The following is a 27,941-nucleotide window of genomic DNA, read 5'->3' on the forward strand; positions in this document are numbered from 1 at the left end:
AACTCCGAGTCTACTCCTATCAACTTATCTTAAATAAACTGTCTGTATGTGTTAAGTAAACTATTTCACAGAAAAACAACTGTCAGAAAAACTGATGTACAATTTTTAGAAGTAAAAATAAATAGTATGGTTTTGATCCTAAAAATAATCCTCACATGAAGAGTCTCACTGTTTCCATGGGCTACTTACATGAGTAAGACTACAGTGGCATTCAAGCACCTGATGAACTGAGGTAGTCTTTTGAGACAACAGTCTTATTAACACTGTTCTTTCATCCATGCTGCTGTTGAACTGCTCTGCATCCCAAACAGCTAGGAAACAAGAATTTTAATTAGAAATTTGTATTTTTTAATTGACATCATGAATTCAGTAAATAAAGAAATCAGTATACAGTGGAAGTATCTATCACCGATACATATCTGACATGGCCCAGCATGAAATGCCTAGAACAGACTGGTACAGCAAACAAATTCATTTTCCTTCTTCAAGAGATGCCAGATCTACTTGCCCACACCAGATCTTTTCTCGTGAGGAAAGAGTTTCTGAAAGCCTTTAAAATCAGGTAAAGGAAGAACTAAGAAGGTTAAAAAGCAGCATTCTTGCTGGCACATGTGCAAGGGGCTGGGAAACCATCAGGACCAGGAACTCCAAGAGTCCTTGACTGAAGGCTGCGCTGCATTTGCTACAGCTTCCCCTGGGCAAGGGCTCAAATCGCAGCAGGGCACAGCTGATTGAGGAGACAAAAGGCAGATCACTCCTGCCCCATCCTATCTGGCTGTGTACCACCGCTCTCACCGACTCCCCACAAGCCTGTGCCAGTGGCAATCAGAGCACACTGGCAGCTCCAAGGACACCAGCACCAGAGCTGCACCTCCCAAGGGATGCCAGTCCAACAACTCTCAGTCTGCTCCAAGAGGAGACCATGAAGGTCAGGTGTTAAGTCTTGCTAAAGATTGAATAAGGTTCTGGGGCTGCTACACATACTCAAAACAGTAAGAATATCCACAGAATACTCTCAACATACAGTGTTTCATTTGTGAGGCTTCTGAAGTGTGCATTAAAAGTTGGTTAAAAATATATGTGGGAAAACAGTCTGATTAGCCCTGCTAACGTAATGCTCCAAGTAAATTAACACGAGAAAATAAGAATAATCAAAAACAACCAGGATATTAACATGTCATGCAAGTGTAGTTTTATTAAATATTAAAAAAAAACCTTCTTAACAGATGAAACAGAAAATTGCATACTGCCAAAAAAGGGAGTGGAGTGAATACTATTCTCTACATTGCCTTTTGTATTATTACAAAGGCAATACTATGTGTAGTAGACAATGTTTTCGGTTATTAAAATTTATGTTTCTATATTCAATGGCATCACATTATATGGCCTTTTTCTGCAATTAACCTCCAAAACACAAATTAAATATTAATGGATTAATGTCAATTATGATTATGAGAAACAATAAAAGGACCATAAATTAAATAATGAAGACAGAACAATAAAGTATTTTCACATGATCAAAACAATGTTTCAGTGTTAATGTTTTCTTATTTTAATTGAAAATGTAATTATGTACTCATAGGTGTTGTTATTGCATAAAATTTGGTAAACAATACCATCTTTTCAGCATTACAATTCACTCCCAGTAAGAAAGAGCCAAAACAAGCCTTGTTGCTGCCTCCAGCCAAGCCTAGCACTGCAACGTTATTTCATGCTCTATAGAAACCTTCAGTTTGAGACTGTCCAGAGTGCAGTAGGATATTTTCACAGTTATTCCTAGACTATTTCCATCTCCTGTAATTAATTATACACAATTCCATATTTTGTTCAGAATTACCAGCTCTCCCACACATCCAAAAATATTTTCCCACTATTGTACATTTTTAACTAAGGAGCTAACTTAACTAAGGCTTGCTAAGAATTAAAAAACTCCATGAAATAGAAATACTCAAATATGACACTGACAACAACCTCATTGCTTTAGGGTCATTGTTGAGGCGGTTTTTGTGATGTTTTTATGAAAAAATAAAAATAAGGGTCTGAGAAAACTTTTTTAACAAACTACCAAAAAGCAGATTTAAATAGCAGCTGCTTGATGCTCAGATGTACAACTCTTTCTGTGCTTTACCACACTGGTCACCAATGACTACTTTATGAATTGTAAATGACATGGGACACGCTGTTCACAAACAAATCAGATTTATGGTTATATTCAGTTGTTCCTGTTACCTGAAATTAGAATTAGAAGCTCATTAAATATGAATATGTTTCAGAGAATGTAGAGGCACAGCATTATATTGATGAAAGCTTCATTAAATTTTCAATGATATAGCTGCTTCTATATTTGTGAAGGAAGGACACAGAGTAGAAAAAAGTTGGGGCAATTCTCCTTCAGGCAATTTTGCATCTTTCTACTACCCTAAAATACATATGGATTTTAAAATTAAATGTTGGACTAATTAGGTGTAAGAGAAAGCAGTTGTGGTCCATTATATTCAATGAATGACTACTTTCAGATCAGCACTTGTATTGTATACATTTGCCAATTATACAAGAGAGGAATTGGAAGAAAGTTAGAAAACAGGTTTGAATGATCAAGCTCATATAAAATACAGACTCTGTATGGGTTCTGAACACACTTAATGGCAGAGTCATCTTCAAAATATTCACTTAAGAAGATGTAACAAGAGTATTGGAAATGAAGTCTTACCTAGCAAATAATAAAGACATAACCTCTTGTGCAAGTAGAAACGTAAAACAACCAAAGTCACACAGTAATACAGTCTTATTTTTACTACAGAGACTGAAACCAAGAAAAAGACCTGTGACAGAAAATAAATAGACACAAGCCCACTGTTCAATTAGATCTCCAGCATTACCAGCAAGTCAGACAACTAAAATCTCCATACATAAAACACCCATAACCAAGCTATATGAAAGAACGCAGAATCAAAAATGCAGAAGTGAAAATTCAAGTGGTCTGATCCCTCTTGTGGTCATGCACTACAGTATAAATTTATTATATCTCCACATTATGTTAGCCCAGTTTCCTTTGGAAAAAAAAGGGTTATGCAATCAGGCAGTTACTCAGCTCCTCCCCATCCACTCCCTTGATATCCATTACCTTATGTCAACTAAGTCAGGCAGCAGGGTAGAGGCCTCAGTGTCATGTTATGCCTCTAACAAGCCTGCACAACATATGGCCCAGGCATTACATGTTTTCCTTACAGTTAACGTGCATGGCCTGCCAGGAACAGAGATGTAGGGCTGCTCTTTCCAGCTTGTTAGGATTGCCACCTCTTTCAGCCCTCTGGATAGGCAATGCTCCACTAACGTGCATGCAGACAATGCTGGTTTCTCCTCAGACCTTGTTTATTCTGCCCTGTTCAAATCCTGCTTCGACACATTGACTTTTTCTTTTCCACCTCTAGTTTTCTTTGGCATGCATAGTCAGCATTAAATAACTGACCTTCTCAAAACCACCATGAGGTAGTATTATCCCCACATTACCAGATAAGGAAATTAAGCCACAGTAATTAATGCTTGAAGCATGCCCAAATTTCACATTCCTGATTTGAGAGTTGATTAGCATTAGTGCTATATGGGATTTCCTCTGCTCAAAGCACAGCTCCCAGGGAGCGCAGGAGCAGTTGCACACAGCCTGTGCTTCAGGGCAGTCCAAGGGGCACAGCTGGAGCCCCTGTGAAATGCCAGGCTCCAGGAACTCAGCCAACTCCACCCCAGGGCTCTGTAAAGTTACTCAAACACCTCGGGTGCTGCTCCAGCCCAATGAGGGAAGGCCAAATACTAGAACGCCAACCCCTTCTGCACCCTTCCTTCTTCCCCTGACCAAGACTTTTGGATCCAGACACAGACTCCTTGCCCAGCTAATTTCCATTTAGACACCTACACCCCTTCACCCCACATGCAAGCACACAGACATGTGCACGCACCATCCTTACCTCTGCTCTTCCCATAGCCGCCAGCTCCCCATGCATTCACCCTTCTAGAACCTCACAACTTCCTCCGGTTCTTTAGCTCCAGTTTCTCCTCAGTCTTCCCAGGTGGTCCTAAACCCTCTTCTAGCCCAGGCATCACCCCTCCTCCCAAGTCCTCACATAGTTATACCCCTCCCTCTAAGCAAGCCCCCCTCATGATTTTTACTGCCACACAGTTAAGACTGGGAGTCAACCTCCCCTTTCAACACCCTTACAGCATAACAGAGTTTCCCAAAAAGCCACGAGATGTTTCCCACTCACATGTTCCTTGCAAAAGAGAAGGCTCCTTTGCAAAAGCTGTCAGCTAGCAGCAAAGGTTCCCACACAGACTCCATGCAATTTGAGTTCCCTAACCTCACCACAAGAAGTAAACCTCCATGGGGCTGTTCCACTCATACACCATTGAGATACTGCCCATGTGGAGACAGCTAAGTGTGGCCACGTCTGCTGTTCTGTCCTGTATTACCTTTCCCCAAAACCAGGGATTTGTTTAGCAAAATTTTAGCCCAGGGTTTGTTGCAAAAGTGGAAACAAAAGGGTTCAAACAAACACAGTAATTCTAGATCAAGCTCAACAGACAAGTATCTCTCCAGCTCCTAAATTCCTCCAAGTCTGCTCAGCTGATGACATTCACAGCAACAGCAACTCATCCTGCCACTGCTCTCAGTTCTGTTAACCTCTCTCCCCCCCCTTACAGAATACAACCATATCCCAGAACTAAAGATAACTTTTCATTTTTTTCCAGGAAAAAGGGGATCTCAGGCATTTAAAGGCAGCCTCCACCCTCCAGTTCACAGTACATCAGTCACAGGCCTATCAAACTACACAACTGCCATCAACAGTCCTCCCTGACACCATCCAAGGTGTGTAAGGACTACTTTTTTTAGTCTTTTTAAGCCTACAGACAGCTACTCCCAAAAGAATCTGAACAATTCTATTCACACAGGGCTATTCGTATGCTCACACTAAAGACTATCTAGTTGCTAGTTACCCCTACAAATTGTTCAGCTCCTAATCCCCACAAAGGTAACAATTTATTTTTTATTAATTTTTTTTTACAGAAGACACACAACACATTGCAAGTAAGGATGACAAAGACACTAAATGATTGTCTGCCTGCACTTGTCTGGGACCAGAGGTCATCCTTCTTCACCCCAGCTCTGCCAACGGCTCTTACGACACATTTAACCCCAGTGCCAAACCTTCCTGCCCAATTAGACCCGGCACTTCCCATTCCAGCTCAGCAGTCTGGAGGTGTCAACATCAGCCAAACCACTCCCTTGCCTTTTGCTGTCTAGGAACACCAGTCCTTCTTCGCCACCCAAACTGACAGCCTACCTGCCTGGCTTGGCATTAATAAAAAAATGGAGACACGAATATTCTTAGGGCTTTGGAACTTCTACCTCAACACTGCTTCTTAAAAAACCAAACACACAACACAAAAAAACACCTGTTTCTCACTCCGCCCCATCCCCATTATTTCCTAACTCTCAGCAGAAACACTGTCTTCCTCTATAATGTTGAAGAAGTTGTCATGCTCTCATTAAGTCCAGGGTTCTGCAAATGCTTAGATATAGAATTTAATCTGAGTGCCAATCATTGTGGCAGGACTGTGGGAACAGCAAGAATCATTATCTACATGTTTCCCAATTTGGAGCCAAAATATTTATCAGATCAGATGACTTTGCTCATTGTTCCTTTGTGGCACAGGCATCTTGTTCTCACCTCTCTGAACTTAGCTGTATTCCACTGGAAAAAGACTGCAAGAATTCTCAAAAAATTCTCTCTCCCCCAATAAGTGTTATACTCAAAGGAAGAACAACTTAGAATATAATTTTCAAGTATCAAAAAATGTTCTTGGCTACAACAATTACAGTCTAATTTTGTCATATACCGGAGCAATTCCTAAGGTCTCTGCTCAGATCTGGCCTGGTAAAATGTAATTCTTGCAAAAATTTTAAAAAAGAAAAACCAAGTAGATGTCATTACAAAATTCAATTCACCCTAAGGACTACTACTTATGATTTTTACTACAGCCAGAGTGGCCTTTCCGTGAAGAAACATCCACTGTTTCCTGTATATCATCACACCAAAAAGGGAACCAGCAACATGAAACTTAGGCATTCACAACACAAGCTCAGCACCCTGCCTGTCCCATACCCTGTTACTATCAGGGAAGACATTTTTTCTTTATTTCTTAATTTCCTAACTAGATCTGAACACTGGATATGTTGCTGAACTAGCTTTTCTTCAAACATCGCTTTCAGTTGTCCTGGGGAAAAAAAAACCCAATCCTTGCTCCAACAAAAAGCACACACACAAATGCAACTCCTGAGTACGCCAGGAGGGACCTTTCAGATCTGCTCTACTGTGAATTTACAATTACTGAGACATGCTTTTTTAAATTACTCAGGAATATATTTGCTTAATTTCATAAATATTAAATCTATGCATATGGCTTATTAACATTTGACAGCTAATGCAACCACACAGAAGCAAGTCAAATGTCCTTCTTCCTCACAAACCCACAGAATTGTTGGCTTGAATTATAATGCAGTAGGTGCAATTAAAAGAAAAAAGAAAAAGCTGTCTAATAGCAAATTGTTTAAAAGGTTATTGTGTTTGCCATCTTTTTGAGAAACGCTTCTTTTAATCAGAGATCTACCACACCTGTGTTAGACCGTTACCATACTGAACATTTACCATACTCAACCTTACCGTGGTAAGCATTTAGCCAACAAAAAGGGTCAAGCATGTTTGAAGCTAGACACTCAAACCCATTAGCCATCTGCAGGATCCCAGGCTGCAGATTTAGCCAGACTGAATTTTCAGAATCAAAGATTTTACTTTTCAATTTACTCGTTGGAGACCCAGGATATAAGCAATAGCTTTCCTCTTGCCAAAGTCACATCTCACAAGCAGAACCGCAACTTAAATTTCCAAAATGTACTTAATAGAAATGAAGAATAGAGCTCTGCAAGCTTTGCTGAGCAGACATGCCAACTGATAGCTCAGAGAAAGACTTTCTAAATATGTCAGTTTTAAACCAAAAGAATAATGTAACTGAAACATTAACACCACTTCTGATCCTCAGAAGTATTAAGACCATGATTCAGAGCCAAATTTAAAAGAAAATATTCACTGTCAAAACTAGATGGCAGAAGGAAATAACCTCTTGGGCATTTCAGCAGTGATTTAATCACCTCCCATGACTAACTCGGAGAGACTTTGGAAGAGTAATGGGATGGAACGGAGTCCAAAGAGCATCTAATCCCAATTAATAAAAACAGGAATAACTCCAAAAAGACACAGAAGAAAGATGACCTAGATTTTTATTCCCTAAGAAGTCAGGAAAAAGCTTTCTTTCTGAGAGAATACATTCCACTTTAAAAAAGTTTCTCACTTTGAGGATGCAGACAGACTATGATTGTGCAACTATTTCAAATAAGCACCAGTTAATCTAACCTCCCATGGCAGAACTGACAAACGTGACTAAAAACCTCCCTGGCGTGTCTCCCATCTCCCCCAGAAGAAACGAAGAGAATTCTCTTGAGATGTAAATTGTTGGGAATTAAATACATTACAGAGTTTTCATTACTTATCTCCCCAAAGCAAAGTAGGCATTTTTAGGACCACACAAAGTTCCTGTTCTGGTTGAGATTTTTAGCTATATGTAGTCCCAATCTGCTTTAGTCCACCAAGAGTACTTACGCTTTTCATCCAAGTAAGGATCTCCCACCCAGGAATCTAATTTGAGATGTGATATGGCAAGAGCAGCAAGAAAACAAGCCTAAGAGACAAAACAGAGCACTTTCTCTCTCAGACAAGCCAGCTTTTTAAGCATGCAGCTTCACAAAATGGTGCAAGCTAAATTACCATTATGCTATAGGAAGGTTCTTCCTTCAACCCTATTCCTACCTTACTTGTGGACACATGCTCCTACAGACTACCCTGCACCATCTCTGATGCCTGTCTAACCATTCACAAGCCACTTCAACTCACTAGACCTGTACAAACACCACCACAATAACCTGAAAAAAAAAGTTTATTTTCTGCTAGGTTAGCAAGCTAGATCAGCTCCTGCAAGGGTCCAGTAAGTACCAGAGGCTGGTGGCTCTTTCCTTGTGCCTGCTGCCTGTTCACAAGTTCTGCATCTACATGCAGATTTCTATAGTTCAACCAGCACTACTCATACCATCTACACTCAGGAGCTCGCATACCACTTTTTATTAAAAGAAAACTGGTGCCCTAAAAATCATACACATCACAGCCAACCTTTACATTCCAAATGACAGCCCTGACTACAGTATCATTGTCCTTGTATACCTTGCATGTAAGATACTTTCTTTAGGAAAAAAAGCTTGCCAAATAAAATTAAATATGTATTTAAGCACCTAATTCCCACATGCTCAAGGTAAAAGTTACAGGTCTGACAGATCCTCACTGCCTACCTCTAGTTAGACTTCTTCACTCAAACTCACTTGGCTGAAATACAATTTTACGTTATTTTCCACAGTCTCCAGGGCTTCCCCCCCCATCTTAGAAGAAAGGCATTTTCTTGAACCACACTGCAGAGAAGAATGCAGCGGGAAGCCAAGCAATCCTTTAACTTGGAAGGAGTTTAAACAAGAAGATTCTGAACTTTTTTCCAACAACTCCAGCCCCACACATTGGCATGAAACCCCTCTCCCCCCTATTCACCAGGGATGTTCCTACTTCCAACTCCTGGGGAATCTGACAGCCGCAAAACTCCAAATGCTCCTAACATTAAAATAAATATACAAATAATGAAACCTCCGTTTCTTCATTTTAGCAGCCGTTGGCACTGCAATTAATTTCTCGGAGGATGCACTTACCCCCTAATGAATCCCTGGAACAGTCATAACAGGGTGCATGGCAGATTACAGAATCCCCACAACACAACTCGGTAAATTGATGTCTCCCCTGAGCAACACAAAGCTGGGCCTAGAGATAGTAAGCATTGGTGTTTTTGCTGTCTTCATTTGGAAACCTTATTAACAAATTAAACGAGAAATAAACATATGACCCTCTGGGAAAACAAAGGAAAAAAAGACATTTTAATAAGAAGTCTGGACACCTTTCCGTTAAGTCTCTCTCAGACAGGAAAAAGGCATCAGAAAAGCTTCTAACAGAGCAAGTTCATTAACTACCATATAAGATTGCAGCAAACTCAAAAACACTACACTGGCAGCAGCTGAAATCAAGCCTATCAGTTTCTGCAGAGGCTGTGCTGGTACCTGTGCCCCTGTCTCCCAGAGATGTCAAGCATGGGAAAGACACTTTGCAGAGACAGCACAACAGCTGGTACGACACTGGGGAGGAAAGGGAGTTTCTTTGCTTTCGTTGGTCTGTAGACACCCACATTTCCTCTCTACAAGTCAGGATAGGTCACAGGTAGCTGGAGCAGCAAGACTGACTCCTAAAGAGAGCTTTACGTACCAGTTTCCCCCCTCCTCCCTATAGTGGGCAGTGGGACAACAAAGCTAAACCAGCAGCCCCAATTAACTACTTTTTTTACCCAAGACTTTTGTGTCTGATTGTTGGAGACCATATGGTCCAAGTTTACAGCCAACAGTAAATCTCTTTACCCAGTCCTGTTTGCAGTAACAACCTTAACATTCTTTTAATGCAGCTTTTGGTGGATGCATTTCCTTTCCTCTTTATGTAAGTAAATCAGTGGGATATGCTTAACCTGCCTCCTAAAACTCAACACAGGCAATGAAATCCAGGCAGGCAGAGTAAAAGATAATTCATGGTCTCAAATGAAGCCAGGTGGATTACAACTCCATTGGCAAGCACGCACCCAGCATCTGTACGCTCAGAAAAGACATTAGGAACCTCCTGAATAATCAAACATCGTCATGCACACACAAAGGTTTTTGAATACAATCCTTGATAGTGAACTTTTAAAAGAAGGCAAAACCATCAGTGCACCTTAGAAACTTGCAGAACTTTAATCAAGCATTGCTCCATAATTAGACACACTTTCCCCTGCACAAAAGCATCTCTAAAGCCAAGTATCTGATGCCTTGAACCTCTGTTATACTTAAGAAAATAAACTTTAAAAGACATTCATTTTTCTTGAACTGAGCATTTCCATACTAAGTCCCATCCTAGAACAACTTTTAACTGCTAATTTATCATTCTCCCTTCCAGTGACAGGGAAGATTTATAGTGGAAAAGGCCTATTTAACATTACTCTAATGCCAAAAACACATGGTATTACACTTTTGGTGATACTGGTTGAGAAGCAATAACCAAGGAAAACAAAATCCCAAGAAATAACCCCCCAAAAAAACCCATTGCCATAACTGTAAGTAAGGCTTGGCTTAGTTCCATTGGAATAAACTGCAACGGAAGCCCAACTTGAAGGATGTTTACAGTCAAGACACACTGTCCAATTTCACTCTCGCACTCATCTGCCTGTACCTTATCTCCACCACGGCACCGCTGTGCATATCAGCACATGAACCCTGTCCTGCCACAAGTGGCCACGAACACATTACAGAGCCCCACTGACCACAGGGAAACTGAGCATGGCAAACATGCAGCATGAGGAGAAAGTCACTGTGAGTTCTTCTAACATAGGGTCAAGCACACTGACACAGGTAAAGGACAAGGGAGGAGAAATGCTATCTGCATAAGTTGGTGCTAAGATCCAGACAAAACGTGTTGGCAGGAATAAGGTCACACTAAGAGAGAGATGGGAGCCCAGGACAGGCACTCTAACACATAGTATCTACCCCAGATGAGAGATTTAAGTGGGGAAGGGGAGAAGAAAGAACAGCCAAATCTCCAAAGCACAGGACTTCACAGCGAGGGGAACCTTCACTGCAGGCCTCTGTCAGAAAAGAAGGAACAAACAGGGCACACGTTGCCCAACAAATTGTCAAATACTTTGGGATTAACTTTGTTTATATAGGAGACTAGAAGAAAAAGGAACCAAACAAACAATGAAAAAGGCTCTTCTAGTTTCATTCTAATCAAAGGGGAAGAACCAGCTAAGAACATGAAAGTTGAAACAACTCAGCTGACAAAAAGCGTAAGAAGGCAACTCTTGCAATCCTTCAGAAGGGCAAAACAGTGCTACAAAATAAAGAAAATGAACTAGCAGTAAAACCACAAGCTATCTGAAACCCAGGAGGAAGATCTGAAGCTTAACGACAAATCATCTCCGCTACAGTATAGGCTCTTTAATGATTTGAGTTTCAAAAGATTTTGCACAATCAAATCACTGAAGGTCACTTAATAAACTGAACAGCACAGTTAACAAAACGGGAAAGATCAAAGCATTAGGAAAGAAACTACTGAGAGGCAACACTGAAGGTAACATGAAAATATTCCTTCAGAAGGTCTGCAGTGAAAGAGTGAGCCGTTAAAAAGGAGCACATCAACCCACTATTCAACGAGAAGGAAAAATCTCTAACAGATGATGCCAAAATACCTGGGACATTTTCTGTATTGATCTTCATTCACTAAAATGTATTACCTGGCTAACATAACTCATACGAGAGCAAAAGGAGCAAGAACGCAAGCTAGAACTGGGAAACACATTAGAGCAACTGCTCCAAACCTCCCAAGGCAACAAAGACAAGACTCTGAATTTCCCATGGATATTTGTTGGCAAACTTCAAACAGAAAGCATGATAAAGGCAATATGCTTCTGCAAACAACCTAATAAGCTTCCATAAACCTATGGACTATATTGAGGGGTTACAGCATTAAAAGAGTACTTCAAGGTTGTCGAATCTGGTAGACATATATTTACCCTTTGAAAACTGACAAATGCAGTCCTCAACAATCATCTCTGCTCTCTGCATTATGTTTCAACAGCCTGAAGAAGGGCAAAAGCACCTGCCTCTAAAGAACAAGAAACCAAATACACAGGGAAACATGGACCAGCCAGGGTTACCAACAGATCCTGGGAAGATGCTGAAATAATCAAACAACCTGCGTATTTCAGATAATGAAACATTAAGATTCAACACAAAATTTTTTAAGAACAAATCTTATCAAGCAAATGCCATTTCTTCCAATGACACTGTAACAACATAGGTAGAAAAAACGCAACTAAAGGCAATATTGTTTTGGTTTAACTGGACTTTTGACACTCTTAAACTGACAGCCATATAACCTAAACGAATGCAGTACATGCTGAAGTACTGAGAGATGACTAGAAACCCATACCCAGAGACAAGTTATCATTATGTCAGTCAGAGAGAAAATAGGTACTGAGCCCATTCACACAGCTGTAATCTTTTAGCATTCTCCACTGCTACAAAAGGTAACTTGGGGTGGGAAGGCTATTTAGCAAGGAACCTATTGCAGGCAAGTCTGTATTTTGCTGTGCTTTACTTTAATTTCTTATGGTCACAAGCAATAACTCTGAAGATCTCCCAGACCTCTTGGAAAATATCAGGACAGAAAGAAAGGTCATTTTCTTAAGTTAACAGAGGAAAATCTGGGACAGTCACAAGCACTTTAATGGAGGGACTCAGAATCCAAAGTCACTTGAAGCAAGTGCAAAAGTCACTTGAAATACGTCGTTTGACAGAGCAAAAAGGTAAGAATAATCAGCTGCATAACACAACACAGAAGGCAAGGTTAAATACTGTTCTGCCCAGAGATATGTTGAGTGGTAAAGCGCTAAAGAATCTGGGGCTTATGCAGAACATAAATCACACATATCACTGAAAAAAGATAAATAAATATGTAGAGACTCATTGTCCTATTGAGATATACGAAATGCAAGTATCATATGAAAAGAACACAAAGTAATTTTGGCTCTGCCTGTTGTACTAAGGACTCAGATAGAGCACAGTGTCCAGTTCCAGTGTTCCAGAAAAATGCAAACTAAGTGGAAAAAGCCTCAAGAAAAGCAGTGAGAATAGCCCACAGATGTAAGGGGAAAAAAAATTAAAAAATAATTAAAAAAAACACTGAAGAGATGAGACTGAAAGAAAGGGATTTCTTAAGTGTGGAAAATACCAAAGAGAAAGCCCCCAAAACATGCGACACATTCTACAGAAGAGGTGTAATAGAGTTCACAAGGTGTATAAAATGCACATTAGAATTCTTAAATGCTTAAATTATATCAAATAAATTTGGATTTGAAATTAGAAGAAGTATTTTCAATGGCAAGAACAGCAAACTATTGGAATAGATTGCCTAAGAAGGGTAAATCTCCATCAGAAACTTGTATTAGCTCACTTGCTTTGAGAGTTAAACATTCTCTCCTCATGCCTGAAACACGGTGAATTTATGGAAGAACAAATATCAATTACCTCCCCTTTTTCCTCTCATACTTCATTCACAGGTACCTCATCTGAGCTTCCAGCTTCTAGATCAGTTATTATGAGAATTTATTAACCATTACTAAAAAAATTACTTCCACCATTAAGGCTTTGTAACATCATATGGAAATAATGATAAAAACATAACCTTTAAAGGAATTATTGGAATGATATTACAGTGGAAAAGTGACCTCACTTGAACCACATCAAGACTGAGTCCTTAATTACAACAAAAACAAAGAAATCCAGAGATCCTACACACACAGTGACTTCAACTTTACCCTCATACACATACACTTTAAAACAGTGGTGCCCAGCTGCACAGACACACTTTGCTGGGAAGGTAAAGGAGGGGCTAACAGACCTTGCTGGGTCCAGGTAAGGTCAGACTGGGTGGGCCTGCATAGGCCTCTCCTGGCAAGCACCCTGCAGAGATACCCGGCTGGCTCAACCCTGGGCCAAGCAGAATCCAGGCTACTGATCTGGCGTTGGATAAAATGCTTGGCAAATGCAGAAGTGCAAACAACAAGAGCTGGGGGAAGCAGAGGCAGTCCTTGGGCAACTGGCAAGGAACAAGGAAAGCAAGACAAGACCCCAAATACGGTGTCAGCAGCTGGACCCAGTAAAGCGTGAAACATGACTAGTTTTCTTATGCAAAGCTCAGCTACAAAAAGAACCCACTGAAAACCAAAGCAGGAGAGCAAACTGAAACATGCTGTCCTCTGCTGGAAGTGGCTCTGGAGGAGCTTGAAAGCAGAAGATCATCTAGACCACTAGCCCTTCGATCTTCCTTGAAATAGAAGATAGAAGCATCATTTTAAAGCTGCACAGCCTTGGCTGAATGTGGCTGTTACCTTCTGAACTCCAACTAATGCTCACTTCTACACAGCCAGCATCACTGTCACCAATGGGGCACTCCTGATGCCACCACCCTCTCCTATACCACCACTACCAGGAGATCATCTGCTGCTTTCCCACACCTTCCCTTGTAGCAACGCAAGTCAGGCAACTGGATGAAAACTAACATTTTTTTCTAAGGAAATAACTCAAAATCCTTTGTTGCAACCCAGTTCATTCTGCTTCACTTCCAGTACTATATCAAGTTAAAAGCTTTTAGGCTGCATCTTTTGAATGTAATTCACATGTAGTTTGAAAATATAAATAGCTCAATACACACATCACCAGAAAGATGAAAAGACACAAAAAACAAACAAACAAACAAAACAACTGAAAAACCAGAAAGGGCTACTACTGCAGTATGAGGCTTCTAAAATGTGTGCCCAGAAAGAATTTAGTCTTGAAAACTTGCACACCGAAGACATCCAGATCTGAAATTGAATGAGTTCAGACTACATATGACTTAAACCAGCTAAAGCCAGTGGTGGGAATTATTTAACCTTTCAACCCTGGGGAAAAAGAAAAAAAAAATATGACCCTTGCTGCAAAAAAATACCGAATGAGTAAACAACACAATCACCACAGGTTCACGAGAGGATTTTCCAACATTGAAACCAGCATCACGCCTTCAGGCAAGGCATTCCTCATTCAGGAGGATTAACACGACAAAAAAACAAAAGAAACCAGGTGGGGTTCTTTCCTTAATTATCCAAGCACAGTATTAAATAGAAACAAGAAGTGTTTAAATTGATGAACGCGTATCTTTCTCCACGTTCCGCGTTTCATACCCGAGGCCTCACACCCCTTCGAGGCAGGAGCCGGTGACCAGCCCCACAGCCGGGCCCCGTGTGCTCCCCGCGAGCGTTTCGCTCCGGGGCAGCGGCCGCCAGCAGTGCTTCAGACGCGCACCGCGACCCAGCCCCCGGCCCCTGGCGGAACCGCCGGCTGCAGCGCTGCCGCCGGGAGAGGCCAACGGGGGCACAGGGCGGCCCGCAGCCGCCTCGCAAACGCCCGCACGGGCCTGGCGGGGCCGGGCGAGTGACCGCTCCCCTCAGGCCCCGCCGCCCGGTCCCCCTCGCTGAGGAGCAGCCCCAGGCCGGGGCGCCTCTCCCCTCACCGCGTCCGTTCCCCCCCGGCCCCCCCTTCAGGGCGCGGCGGCGGCCCCACTCACAGCGTGTGCCCGCAGACGTTGACCATCAGCTTCAAGGAGGGGTTGCGGTACTTAGTGGTCTTGCACCGCGGGCAGCCCTGGTCATCCATGGCCGCCGCCGCCGCCGCCTCCCCCTCCCTCTCTCCTTCCCTCCGCGCCTTCCGCCTTCCGCTGCGCGGTGCCCCTGCCAAAGGGGCCCGTCGGCACCGCCTGCCTCCCTGCTCGTTCCGCCCGCCGCGGGGGCCCGGCCCGGCTCGCTCCGCACCCCTCCCGGCTTCGACCACTATCAGGCAGGGCCAGCCGGCGGCGGCGAGGGCCACGGCGGCCGGGCCCAGCAGGTACGAGCCGCCCCGGGCAGCACCTGCCTGGCGCCGGGGCGCGAAGGGGGGCAGGCCAGCCCGGCCCGAGAGCTCCGGTTGTAACGGGGGGGCGGGGGGCGCTCCCGCCTAATCAGTAATCAACAGGAGGCCGCTGCGGGGCGGTAGCTCCCTGGCGGGGCTCCCCTCAGCCCTGCTGCCGGCCCGGCCGAGACGCCGTACCTCACCGCGGGTAACTACCGCGGCGGCGCCTCGCACCCTCAGAGTTTTCATTCTTCGCAGCCCAGCGTCCTCCCGGCCCGGGGAAAGACGCTCGGCGGCGGCGCAGGTGAGGGGAGCCGCCGCCCGCGGGGGCGTCCCTGTTGTGGGGCGCCGCGCTCCAGGTGGAGGTGGGGAAGGAGCGGGGTGGGGGGCAGAGGAGAGGAGCGGGGCCGCTTGATTGACGGTTGCCCTGGAGACGCGGGAGCCCCCGCCCCCCCGGCGCGGCGCAGCCAATGGGCGGGCGCGGCCGGGCCAGCAGGCTGCGGTGCCATATAGTATTGCAGCGGGGCTGGGAGTCACGTTGGGGGGAGCCGCGGAGAGGAGCCCGTTTACACTACTTTGCTATAGCAGCTATCTTTAATGGTTATTGCGTGGCCGGGAGGAAACCTGATCGGCTAGAGCCGGCCGAGAGCAGGAGGAGGAGGAGGAGTGGACTTTCCAGAGAGATAGGAAGGGGGGAGAGGAGGAGAAGGGGACGGGGGGAAGGGGGGAAAAAAAAGAAAAAGAAAAAAAAAAAAAGGAAAACAAACCGAAACATGTCTTCTGCCTCCCCCACGGACGAGATTACGAGCGCGGTGGAGATCAAGCAGGAAAATGTGATGGAAATCCTCTCTGAAGCCAGCAAGGTGCCCCCCGACGGGGCCGCGGCGGGAGCCCTGAACCCTGCGCCGCCGCCCCCTCCCGCCGCTGCCCCGTTCCCCATGGAGCACGCAGGCTCCGCCGCCGCCGGGGAGGAGGGAGCCGCGGACCAGGTACTGCTCCACACGGAACTCCTGGCCAGGAATCACCACGCTGCCTCGTCTCCCTCCTCCTCTTCTTCTTCTTCTTCCTCCTCCTCCTCTTCCTCGCAGACCCCCCTGGCTTTCTCCCCGGACCACGTCGCCTGCGTGTGCGAGGCGCTGCAGCAAGGTGGGAACCTGGACCGCCTGGCCAGGTTCCTGTGGTCTTTGCCCCCGAGCGATCTGCTACGTGGCAACGAGAGCCTGATGAAAGCCCGGGCGCTGGTGGCTTTCCACCAGGGCATCTACGCCGAGCTCTACAGCATCCTGGAGAGCCACAACTTCGACTCCTCCAACCACCCGCTCCTGCAGGAGCTCTGGTACAAGGCTCGCTACACCGAGGCGGAGCGAGCCCGGGGCAGACCCCTGGGGGCGGTGGACAAGTACAGGCTGCGGAGGAAATACCCGCTGCCCAGGACGATCTGGGACGGCGAGGAGACGGTCTACTGCTTCAAGGAAAAGTCCCGCAACGCGCTGAAGGAGCTCTACAAGCAGAACCGGTACCCCTCGCCGGCCGAGAAGCGCAACCTGGCCAAGATCACCGGGCTGTCCCTCACCCAGGTCAGCAACTGGTTCAAAAACCGCCGGCAGCGGGACCGCAATCCTTCGGAGACCCAGTCCAAAAGGTGAGGGCAAACTTTCCTCCCCGCCCCCTCTCCCGCCTGCCTGCCTTCCCTCTCCCGGCTCTTTCTTCCCTTGCAAACATGGCGCTTACCTTCGGTGCGCCTCGTCCTCCCCTCCTTCCCCCTCCCCGCTCCCTCGCTCCCAACACACCCACCCGGCCCGGGCACGCAGGCATGGGAGGGAGCCGCGCCGCGGCGGCAGCGCGGGGAAACTTCTCCGGGCCCCGCCGCCGCCCCGCGCTCCCGCCGCGCCCGGCCCGCGCCGCCACCCCTTCCCCGGGCCGAGTGACCCGCCGGGCGGCGCGGCGGAGAAGGGAAGGGTGGCGAGGGGGGGGGGGGGGGTCGCTTCCCCGCCTTGTTTTTATTTAATTGTCGCGCCTGACAGAGTTAATCATTGACGGCGGCCGGAGGACGCGCGGGGGTGTGGGGTCCCGCCGCTCGCTCTGTTTTGAAACCTGACTCGGGAGCGGGCCGGGCTCGGGTTTCAGCGGGGGAGCGGGGCCGGCCGGGCCGGGCCTCAGCGGCCGCACCGCCTGACCCGGCCCGCCGCAGGCCTCCGCCTCCAGCGCCGCGGCCGGCCGCTCCCCGCGGGGTGGGAGAGCCTCCCCAGCCCGGCCGCGCTCCGCCCGCGCCCGGCCCGGGGGCTCTGCCTCCGCACCCCCCCGCGCCGTGCTCCCCCCCTCCCTCCCTCCCTCCCCGCGGGCGGAGGGGCCGCGGCGGGGGCTCGGCGCCGCGAGGCGGGCAGGTGGAGGTGACCTCCCTGCTCCCGCCCCCCGCCTTCCTCCGGGGCAGGGACGGGAAGGGAGGGGAGAGGCGGGGGGGGGAGAAAGAGCGGGGAGAGGGGGAGGAAGGGAGAAGAGAGGAAAGGAGGGAAAAAAGCGGCGGCCGGCGGAGGGCCCCAAGGCATTTCTCAACCAAGGGCGCGATTGTGCCGCCGCGGCCCCCTCTCCGCGGGACACATCAAAGGGCGAGGGGGGAGGGAGGGAGCGACCGAAAAATGCAGTCGAGGGCGGACCAGTCAGCAAAAAAAGCCCGGCGGGGCCGGGGCGGAGGGGCTCGGCGGGGCTGGGGCGGCCCCGCGGGGCGCCGCACAAAGGCCGCCCCCCACCCCTTCCCGAGGTGCCGCCGGCGGCACCTGGGGGCAGCGCGGGCCGGGCCCCCTGCGGGGCCTCCCCCCTTTCCGCGGCCGGGGGCCCGGGGCCGGCCCGGCGGGGGCGGCGGGCTGAAGCCGGGAGGGTCGGGCGGCGCTTCCCGGCCCGCTCTCGCCTCCCGCAGCTGCTGCCCAGCGAGTTACCAAATGGCTGCGGCCGGGCCCGCACGTGTGGGCACCCCGGGCCGGCCCGGCAGCCGGCTCGCCCGCTCGGCGGGGCTGGCCGGGGCGGGGGTTGGGGGGGGTTACAAGTCCATCACCGTGTCTTTAAAGTTCCTCCTCGGCCAGCGTTTGATGTGCCCTTTTCTAAGAAACATCCCCCTTGACTTTAAATTCCTTTAAAGTGCCTTGCAAAGGCAAAACGCTGGAGAAAAATCGTTCGGGAAAACTCTCCCAAAGTGCCTGGGAGCAAGGAGCCCCCCTGGGTGCAGGGCTTGCTGGCAGGCTGTGGTAATGCAGTGTCATCTCCGTCTTTTCCCATAGCGAGTCAGACGGCAACCCTAGCACGGAAGATGAATCCAGTAAGGGGCAGGAGGATTTATCTCCCCATCCGCTCTCCAGCTCATCCGATGGCGTTACCAGCCTCAGCCTTCCCAGCCACATGGAGCCCGTCTACATGCAGCAGCTCGGAAACACTAAAATAGCCTTGAGCTCATCTGGTGTCTTGTTGAATGGAAACCTCGTGCCTGCCAGTACCTCTCCTGTCTTTCTCAATGGTAGCTCTTTTCTTCAGGGACCCAATGGTGTCATTCTCAACGGACTCAGCGTGGGGGCTTCGCAGACGGTTACCTTAAATTCGCCCAAAACCACGTCGAGCGTTGTAAGCAATGGGGTGTCCATTACTGACATACTGTCGTCTTCATCAGATGATGTCAAGGACTTCAAACTCCTTCAGGCTTCGGTCCCCAATGCGGCAGCAGCCACCTTCAGCCCCAGCAACATCCCGGTCTCCTTCCCGGGATTGATACCAAGCTCAGAGGTGAAAAGGGAAAGCATACAAACTGCTGCTTCCCAAGATGGAGGCTCCGTAGTTACTTTTACTGCTCCTGTCCAAATAAACCAATATGGCATTGTCCAGATCCCCAATTCAGGAACAAATGGCCAGCTGCTGAACGGAAGCATCGGTTTTTCTTCTCTGCAGCTGCCTCCTGTTTCTGTGGCAGCTTCACAAGGTAAGAGTTTTGTCTTACAGCAAGAGGTATGAGAAAACATTGGAATCGGGCACACATAGCATTTTAAAAGCTGTGGTCTTTTTTCCTCCAAGGTACCAGGAATGTATCTCAGCCACAGCCATGCGCAGTACCTAAAACAGTACCTTTTGCTTGCCTTTATTGTGTGTTATGCTCATGGGTAGACTGTTACACGAGGCTGAGCTCCTCTACTAAGAGCAGAGAAGGAGGTCTGGTAATTTACAGCCCTTTCATCTCACACTGTTGTCAAGAGGTCTGTGATACCAGCCTTCACAAATATCTGTAAACTTTACACGTTTCAGTAATTCAGAATATCCTCCATTTGCCATTGAATTCTTTTAATGAGAAGGTTCATAAAGATGAAAATTGCAGCAGCTGGAAATTGTTACTGTTGTTCTTGTGGTGGTTGTTTTGTTTTTTGGGTTTTTTTAACCAAAGCATTTCATAAAAATGAATTTTAAGTGACTATAGACACAACAAGACCAAGCAGTTACACTCTTACATTTTCTGTCCTATAATTAAGAAAGGCTAAACTGCAGGGAAACAATAGAAATGTGCAATAGCTTGTAGATAGAAAACGCGAGGGTATTTGGATAAATCTGCCCTCGGTCCAAGGGAAATACGTCATGGCAGGTTCACGTGCCAAGTGTGCAGGCTCCTCCCCAAGCTTGCTTTGGAGTTTGTCTTAACATACCATAGACTGAAACTTGCAGCCAGCCAGGAAGAATCCCTGGGGAGCACAAGCCTAGTTCTGGATCCTTGTTTTGAAGCAGGTCAGTTATAAAGCACAACCCAACAGCTTTGTTACTCATTAGCCACTGTATCTTTGGTTATGAAAATGATGAAACTGGAACGAATCCCTAGTTTCAGGAGCTGTGAGTATTATAATGAAAATCAAATTGTGCTCATGTTAGCTTATGTGAGTTATTCTTGCTGTAAGACAGGGAGGAACACTGAAGCTGTACAAATACATTTTAAATGGATGCATAATTAAAAGATCCTAAAATGTGGCACTCGCAGTCACTGGAATTTATTTGTGCATAGTTTAAACAAGATGAAAAAGAGAACACATTTGATCTGAATACGACCTGTAATTATAAAAGCCATTTAATCCGTGTGCTCCAAGGCATAAATGGACAGCCAGGAAAGGTGAGAAAGTAAGTTCTGTCCCTTAACTAGTGTGGGACTGTTGTATTTGAAAGTCTTAGGATTAATAATAAGCTCTTCTGAACATGTTCCCCATTGTTAAAAATGCCAATGCCCACTGGAGAGTGATCCACTGTATGTCTAGCCTGGTGCAGTAAGAAGTCAGGATCTGTACTTGCTGCTTTGATTTCTTTTTCTTAACATGAGATGGATGGATAGCTGGCTGTCTATTCCAAGTGGTGTGCTGCAGGCTATTTTAAGCAAGCTACAGTACAGTAAATTATATCTTACTGCCAGGTAACTTCAAGTTGTCTTGCTTTATTCTTCTAGCTTATACATATGAGTAAGATCTTCTAAAAAATCATCATTGACCAACAGAAATTAATAGGGAGTTAATATACTCCCCAGGTGAGAAACGCTTTTTCAATGCTGTTGTAAAAAATTCAGGTGTCTCCAACTGTAGCTTCTTAAAATAACGATTAAACAGCTTTTGAGAAAGAGAGGTGTAACTTTCACGGCATGTCCAGTAAAACCAACTTTGGGTCACCTCTGGCTGCCTCTTCCTGCTTTGGCTAGCTACATCATCACATGAGCAGTGCCATGGCTTTCAGTGAGGGTAGGCAGTCGCTGGGTGAATTTTCGTGGCGTGGTAGATGTGGTAGGGTTAGGTTTTTAGAAACACACAATAAAGCAAGGTGAAAGACGTTACATCTGAGGGCTTGATGGACGGACTACCTAGTTAACCCAATAGAAGTTACTGGGTTTTGGTGGTTTTTTTGCAGGTTGACTTCAGTAGATTCTGCCCAGCAGAAATCCAGTAGTGGATTTCATGTGACGTGTCTCCAGTTCCCACACACAAGCTGTAGTCTGTCACTGAACTATCTTTAATAGCTTTTCATGCTTCTATTCTTAGAAATTGAGTGGTGGCAACTAGTGAAGGCCAAAGCACATTCATTTTAATCACATGACTGGGGACTGTTTGCCCCTTAATGAGAGTCTGAAAGATACCTTGTATACCAGAACCTTTTCCTTTTTTTTTTTTTTTTTTTTTCTTTCTAGAAGCACTTTCTATTAATGGCTTTTATTTCTTCATACCAAATTTTCTCTCACCTGTTATAAACAACACTATTCTGTGTGGCATTAAATACTAGCATATGTGTGTACTGCAGACATGAAAAAGACCAAAACATCTTAACAAAACGCCTGCACAGCTCTCTGCCAGCTATAATCTGTGTTTTCCTTTCTTTTGCTTCTGGTTTTCTAGGTAACGTTTCAGTAAATCCCAGCACGTCTGATGGAGGAACTTTTACAACTGAATCTTCAGCAGTGCAGCAGGGAAAGGTCTTCTTCAGCCCCCTTGCTCCAAGTGCAGTTGTTTATACGGTTCCCAATTCAGGCCAGGCGGTAGGCTCTGTCAAGCAAGAAGGACTGGAAAGAAGCCTTGTGTTTTCTCAGTTGATGCCAGTCAGTCAGAACACGCAACTAAATGTAAACATGTCTTCTGAAAATATATCCAGCGGAGGACTCCAGTCGCTGGCCTCCTCCTTAGTGAATGTAACGCCCTCACATAACTTTTCCCTCACACCACCAACTCTCTTAAATGCTGCAGAACTGAACTCTGGTATCTCAGAGAGCCAGTCCATGTCGTCGCCTGTGACCAGTACCTCTACGGTGATATCTATCAGCAACACTAACTATGCAACCCTTCAGAACTGTTCCCTCATTACCAGTCAAGATCTGTTGTCCATTTCTACAGCACAGCCCACACTTGGAGAAATAGTTTCTACAAGTGGAGACCGTGTCAGCCACTCCTCTGCACAAGTACATCAAGATTTTGTCAGAGAGCACAGGTTAGTTCTGCAAGCCGTACCTGATGTCAAAGAGAATTTCTTACCTAATGCTGAGAGTAAGTCAACTGGCAATTTAATGATGATGGATTCAAAATCCAAGTATGTTATGAGTAACATGGTTGACACAGTTTGTGAAGAACTGGAAACAGACAAAAAAGAACTTGCCAAACTGCAGACAGTTCAGATGGATGAAGATATGCAAGACTTGTAACTTTTTTTCTTGCTTTCTGTTTTAATAGATAAGTCTCCTGTTGAGGCCCTAACAATCCCAAAGTGGGTTTGTTTTGGGTTGTTGGGGTTTTTTTTGTTTGGTGGGGTTTGGGTGTTTTTTTCATTTAAAGAAAACAGAAGAACATTTAAGTGGTCTGAATCAATGTACAGAGGAATCTCTGGCAATGGAATTAGGTTGCCACCCTTGGTTTGCATGCAGTTTTCTCTTTTAAGCAGATTAAAGGAGAAAGAAAATGCCAGGGCAAAAATACCGAGCGAATGGGTACAGGTTTGGCTGTGAGATACTACCCTGATAATTTAACTAGACTCTTAGTAGTACAACATACTCTCAACAGTAAGTATACACTCCTAACTTTAGATAGAAAACAAAAATCTCGCTCCGAAAAGGTAGAAACAATGCAGTCATTTTTGCTGTTTACTTCTAGTCCGTGGGCATTGAGAAACTTTTAAGGATCTCTAGACGATACCTCACCGGCTACTTTTATGTTGTTTGAGGTTAAGAAATGAAACAAAATCATAAGTAATATTGTTACTGGTGTGTTTGCTTTTTTCCAGCAGACTTGCTTTCAAACCAAAAATCTCGCATCAAATGTGTACAGGCTTCTAAATGCTACAGCTAGCATTTTGTCAGTGCACCAGAAAAAGCATCATCTGAAACTCTAATTATGCAACTCAGAAGCTTTTTCTCCGGTATGAATGTAAATATTGTTTCAGTTGTTATAAAGGAGACTTTTTTTTTTTTTAATTAGTACAATGGATTTTATTTATGGTTTATGTTCCCTTTCACTTTAGACACAATGCATTGAAAAGGAAAACGTTTTCTGGCTGTTTAATTTATTTTTATTGTTTGAGCAGGAAGTAAACGTAGTTATTTCTGACAAGGTTTTACTTTTTTGTAGTTTTTCAAGCAATAGACTGTAAAAGTAAAATGTTAATCACACTGAAACTAGAAAATGAACTCCCAGTCTCACAAACCCAGGAGGTCCCTGTCTCTACCCCCTCTGTCTTTGTGTTCAGGGGTTTTTTGTTTGTTTTGTTAGTAATTTGCGAATTAGTTGAACCTTTTTGTGTATTTTTTACAGGATTCCATGTGCCTTTCTTCCTAGTGGCCTTATCTTTGTTACTAAAGCACAGTGGCAGGAGGAATAAAAACACTGATTTGCAAATATCCGTCCTCAGGGCCAAAAATCCTGATGCCTTACTTCTGCAAGTAGACTCGCTGACCTCAGTGCCCCTACTTGCACGAGTAAGAAGAGTTTTTAAGTCTTGCGGTCATCATGGGTGACATTTACTAGCGGTGCAGAGAGCCAAAGATAGGTCCTTCTGCACCATGTCAACAGGGCAGGAGGAGTCCAAAGAGGGACCATGGGCCGAGCTGTCATGCTGAGGGAAAGGTCTTAGCCTCAGGCAGATGAGCAGGAAAGGTTGGATGGGCAGGCCAGGGAAGGGAGCCCCATGTTTACATGAACCCATTGGCCACACAGCCCGTGTGGGAGGGCTTCAGCTGCTGTTCAGGCAAGCAGGCCCCCATCCAGGAGTGCACTTAAGCGTGTATTTATATATCCTTCCAGAATAAGCCGTGTGGAGGCTGATGGGGGGAACTGCAGCTGCCCAAAGGGCTTGTGGGAGCAGGCAGGGTCTCCGCCTGGCTGCAGCTGGGTCTCCTCTTCCTTCGCCCCTTTGTGCTGTGCTGAGGACAGCAGAAGCAGAAGGGCTCTGGGCAGGTGGAACACGTCTTACCTTTCCTCCAGAGGAGTTTTTGTAGCATGGAAAAGCACATCCTTAAGCTTTAAAATATTAAGAAGAATGCAGATGTGTAAAAATTACATGCTGTTAATCGTTGTGGTTTGGTTTTGTTATTTTTTTATTCTAATGTGAATATATACAGTAACGAAAGCATGTATTCATCCTCATCAGGAGCCTGGTCTGAAGCCTTTGGAAGGCAATGGGAAATGTTTTCATAAGCTTCTTGGGCTCTGAATTGTGTTTAGGACAAAACAAGATCATTTATAAAGGACAAAAAAATGGAAAGGAAAGAAAACCCAGTCTGTTTCTGTCTTGGTGTTAACTGGTTCTGTGGAAGGCCTTCGCAGAATGAAGGGGGTTTTCTGTGCGCTGTGAGCATGGCATAGGCATCCTTGCTATTGTTTTGCACTATATTGAGTACAGCACGTTTTGCAAGGTATTCTGTGGAACCTTGAAGCTGAGCTCTTGGTGAGCACTGGAGGCCACGCTGTGAGCCAGAGTCTGTAGGGCTGCAGGGAAAGGGAAGAGTGAGTGTGCGAGGGGTGTGCTTTGCAGCTGTACGGAGACACTGATGCTATGCAAACAGAAACAACCCATTAGCAGTTGGCTGTCCCCGCATGCTCCCAAGCAAAAAGAGTGTCTAAGGCAAGTGCTTTAAAGTGGAGATTATCGCAAGCAGAACGTGGAGCTGTATGTTCCCTTGGCACAATTTCCCTTCACATTCACGGGATCTCTGCATGAGTAGGGAATCTGATGGTCCAAAGTTCTCCTCTCCACTCTGCTTGTTTATCTCTGGGCTCCAGCATGAGCAATCTGCTTCCCACCTCTTCTTCACCCGTAAAACCAAGATGATGATGACAGTAACAGTAGCTGTATCTGCTTTGCATTCATTTGTTCAACACTTTGGAAAATTAGAAGGACCCTGTGTCGTTGTTGTATTAATGGAGCATGTGTACGTGGCTCTGAAGGAGTTGTTTGGGCCTTAACATTTGGCCCGTGAAGCTCAGACTGTATTTGGAGGCAAACTACAGAGTATTTCGGAGCACTCTTGTTGTTGATGCGATCAGGTCTCATAACTGAAAAGAATGTGGTGTTACACCAGTACCTGTTACTTTTTTTTCTAGATTTTTTTCTCCTCTGCATTCATTGTGTTACTGAGGCTCTGAATTCCATGACTTTGCAGCACAGTTGACATGAAAACTCTGTATGTTGTTACAGTGGTGCGTATCTTGGAGTGTCTGGTACTTCTAATAGACTTCCCGCTCCTCAGTGGGAGTGGAGGATGTACATAAAAGCAGTGGTTTGGGACAAAGTAAGATTAATCTATTCTAGTCTTCCAAATATCAAGTAACTTATTTTATTATTATGTTTTACTCTTTCTTTCTCCCATTGAAAATAAGTGTCATTCCCTCCAGATAATGTAGTTATAACCTCATGTTTTCTGCAGGTACATATGCACAATATAAAAACTCATTGCACGGTACAGTGTTTTTAAAATAGATATTTAAATAGTAGTTTTAATCCTACTGTAAAATAAGGGTCAGTTTTTATTTTGTGGCCCTCAAGCAAGCAGGCTAACTGCTCTAAATAGACAGTACACAAAGCCCCGAAAAGTATCTGGGGCCGGATCTTCGGCTGCTGTAAATAAGGCGTTGCTCCACTGATTCCAAAACTGAGGATTTTACACAGTGTTTAGGGGATGTGGATGCTCATTTCTTACACTCATGAATGGCAGTGAGTGTCCAAGTCCCACAGTCCTTATTATCACATTGTGTTCCTTAAATGGAAGGTATGTCATACATATTCCTTCTCCCTCCCTCTCTGTTACAGATGAGAATAAAGGATCGTTTCAGCTTCACATATGTTTGTAACTTGTAAGTCCACTGGAAATCTTACAGGAAACATTGCCAAATTCTACTACTTTTCTGATCCCAGACCCAGCTTTGAAAAATACACTTAAAGTTTAAGCAAATTCCTACAAAGCATGATGTTAAAAAACCCTTTGTTCTTTACTACTTTTAATTAAGGCTGCCTCTTTCACCCAGAGTTTTGCAGAGAACCAGAAATATATTAAATTGAATGCTCTGTCTGGACTATTCGCAGCATTATTCCTGTGGTGTTACCTAAAAGGCCATTTCAGCCCCATAAATCAAGGACATGTATCGGCCAGGTCCTCGGCTGGGCTAAACTAGCACAGTTCCATTGACTTTAATGTCCTTTCGCGCCAGCTGAGAATATGGTCCATTCATTTCACTGGAGTTGGGTCAGGGACGGATTTGGCCCAGTACACGGTGGCAGTATGAACCAGTGCAGAAGGCTGACACTCAGACAGTTATAACCTAACAGTCACAGCCTATTGAAACATATACCTCTTTCCATTTACTACTTTACCCTACCTGTGGATTCAGGAAGACTCATTCGGAAAGCTACCTTACCCAGAAGTAAGGCTGGAACCTTCTTTATTGTTACTACCATCAATCTGAGATTAATGATGGTAACTGACAGGTTCTGACTTTAAATCCTGCAAAACCACCTCAGTAACTGTTCTCAGTTAAATTGAACAGGGCAGAATTTGGCCCCATGTGCACAGGAGCTTTTCCCGTATGTAGATTTCCAGTGCCTGTGCACGTTTCTTAGCAAGGGCAGATGAACAACCGAGAAGGTGCATCCCTCCAGTTTCATGCAAAGTACTTGTGCAGTACTAGTGCTTGTGGTCAAGAAGCATCTCAAATTGTAAAAAGAATAGTGATTTTATAACTCTGGAAACAAAAGTAATGATGTTTTACAAGCAAGGAGAACTGAAGTCTTCCTGTATCTCCTAGCAGTTATCTTGAAGGATATTTTATACCTTACTTGTATGTTTCATATAATTTAAAACTAGCTTCTTAAATTTCTGAACTCGAGGGGGTGAATCTTCTGACTTTCAGGATTCACATTCAGAGGATGATTGTTCTTTTGCTGCATGTACTGTTTGCCCAGAACTAACCAGTTATTTCTGTGATATGGGTTTATTGTGCCTTACAACAAATATGAAATTTAAGCAGAATGTACGCATTAGAGGAGGGAATAATCAGAAGACTTTACTGCACTGTTAGGTGATGCCGCCCCAGAGTGTATCATCAAACATATCTGTGCTTAATTACCCAACCAAAGAGATCTAAAGTATGTATGTTTGTTGTACTGTAATAGGGGTTTGTGCCTGGACAGTTAAGTGTTTTATTTGTATTCTGAGATGATGTGAACTTATTTTTCTAAACACTATACTGAATAAACTTTATATTTATACACA

At 45.3% G+C, this 27,941-nt stretch overlaps 2 protein-coding genes across 7 annotated transcripts in view; one reads left to right on the forward strand and one right to left on the reverse strand.

Annotated features, from left to right (window-relative positions):
- MNAT1 (MNAT1 component of CDK activating kinase) overlaps nt 1–16,549 on the reverse strand; it is a 124,623-nt gene extending 108,074 nt beyond the window's left edge. For 3 of the 6 annotated variants that reach the window (XM_040601010.1, XM_040601006.1, XM_040601009.1), the window contains exon 1: nt 15,381–15,539. In XM_040601010.1, the coding sequence (XP_040456944.1) occupies nt 15,381–15,469 (89 nt within the window). In that variant the 5' untranslated portion in view covers nt 15,470–15,539. Of the gene's footprint in view, nt 1–15,380; nt 15,542–16,467 lie in introns of those variants that run through there. The other 3 variants (XM_040601007.1, XM_040601004.1, XM_040601011.1) reach the window with 3 other exon arrangements.
- SIX4 (SIX homeobox 4) lies at nt 16,469–27,939 on the forward strand. Its single transcript, XM_040600998.1, has 3 exons — nt 16,469–17,342; nt 18,973–19,661; nt 22,090–27,939. Exons 1-3 carry the CDS (start codon nt 16,474–16,476, stop codon nt 22,884–22,886), a joined length of 2,355 nt encoding a protein of 784 aa, XP_040456932.1. The 5' UTR covers nt 16,469–16,473; the 3' UTR covers nt 22,887–27,939.
- Nucleotides 27,940–27,941: the final 2 nt, after the last annotated feature.

Source organism: Falco naumanni, chromosome 7, assembly GCF_017639655.2.
Source record: "Falco naumanni isolate bFalNau1 chromosome 7, bFalNau1.pat, whole genome shotgun sequence".
In the NCBI taxonomy this organism is placed as follows: Eukaryota; Metazoa; Chordata; class Aves; order Falconiformes; family Falconidae; genus Falco; species Falco naumanni.

What these genes read in the sequence shown, in the direction of transcription:
- SIX4 (XM_040600998.1), top strand. Translation starts at nt 16,474, where the DNA reads ATGTCTTCTGCCTCCCCCACGGACGAGATTACGAGCGCGGTGGAGATC. An exon ending in TCGGAGACCCAGTCCAAAAG is followed by an intron (nt 17,343 to 18,972) that starts GTGAGGGCAAAC and finishes CTTTTCCCATAG; the next exon opens with CGAGTCAGACGGCAACCCTA. An exon ending in TTCTGTGGCAGCTTCACAAG is followed by an intron (nt 19,662 to 22,089) that starts GTAAGAGTTTTG and finishes CTGGTTTTCTAG; the next exon opens with GTAACGTTTCAGTAAATCCC.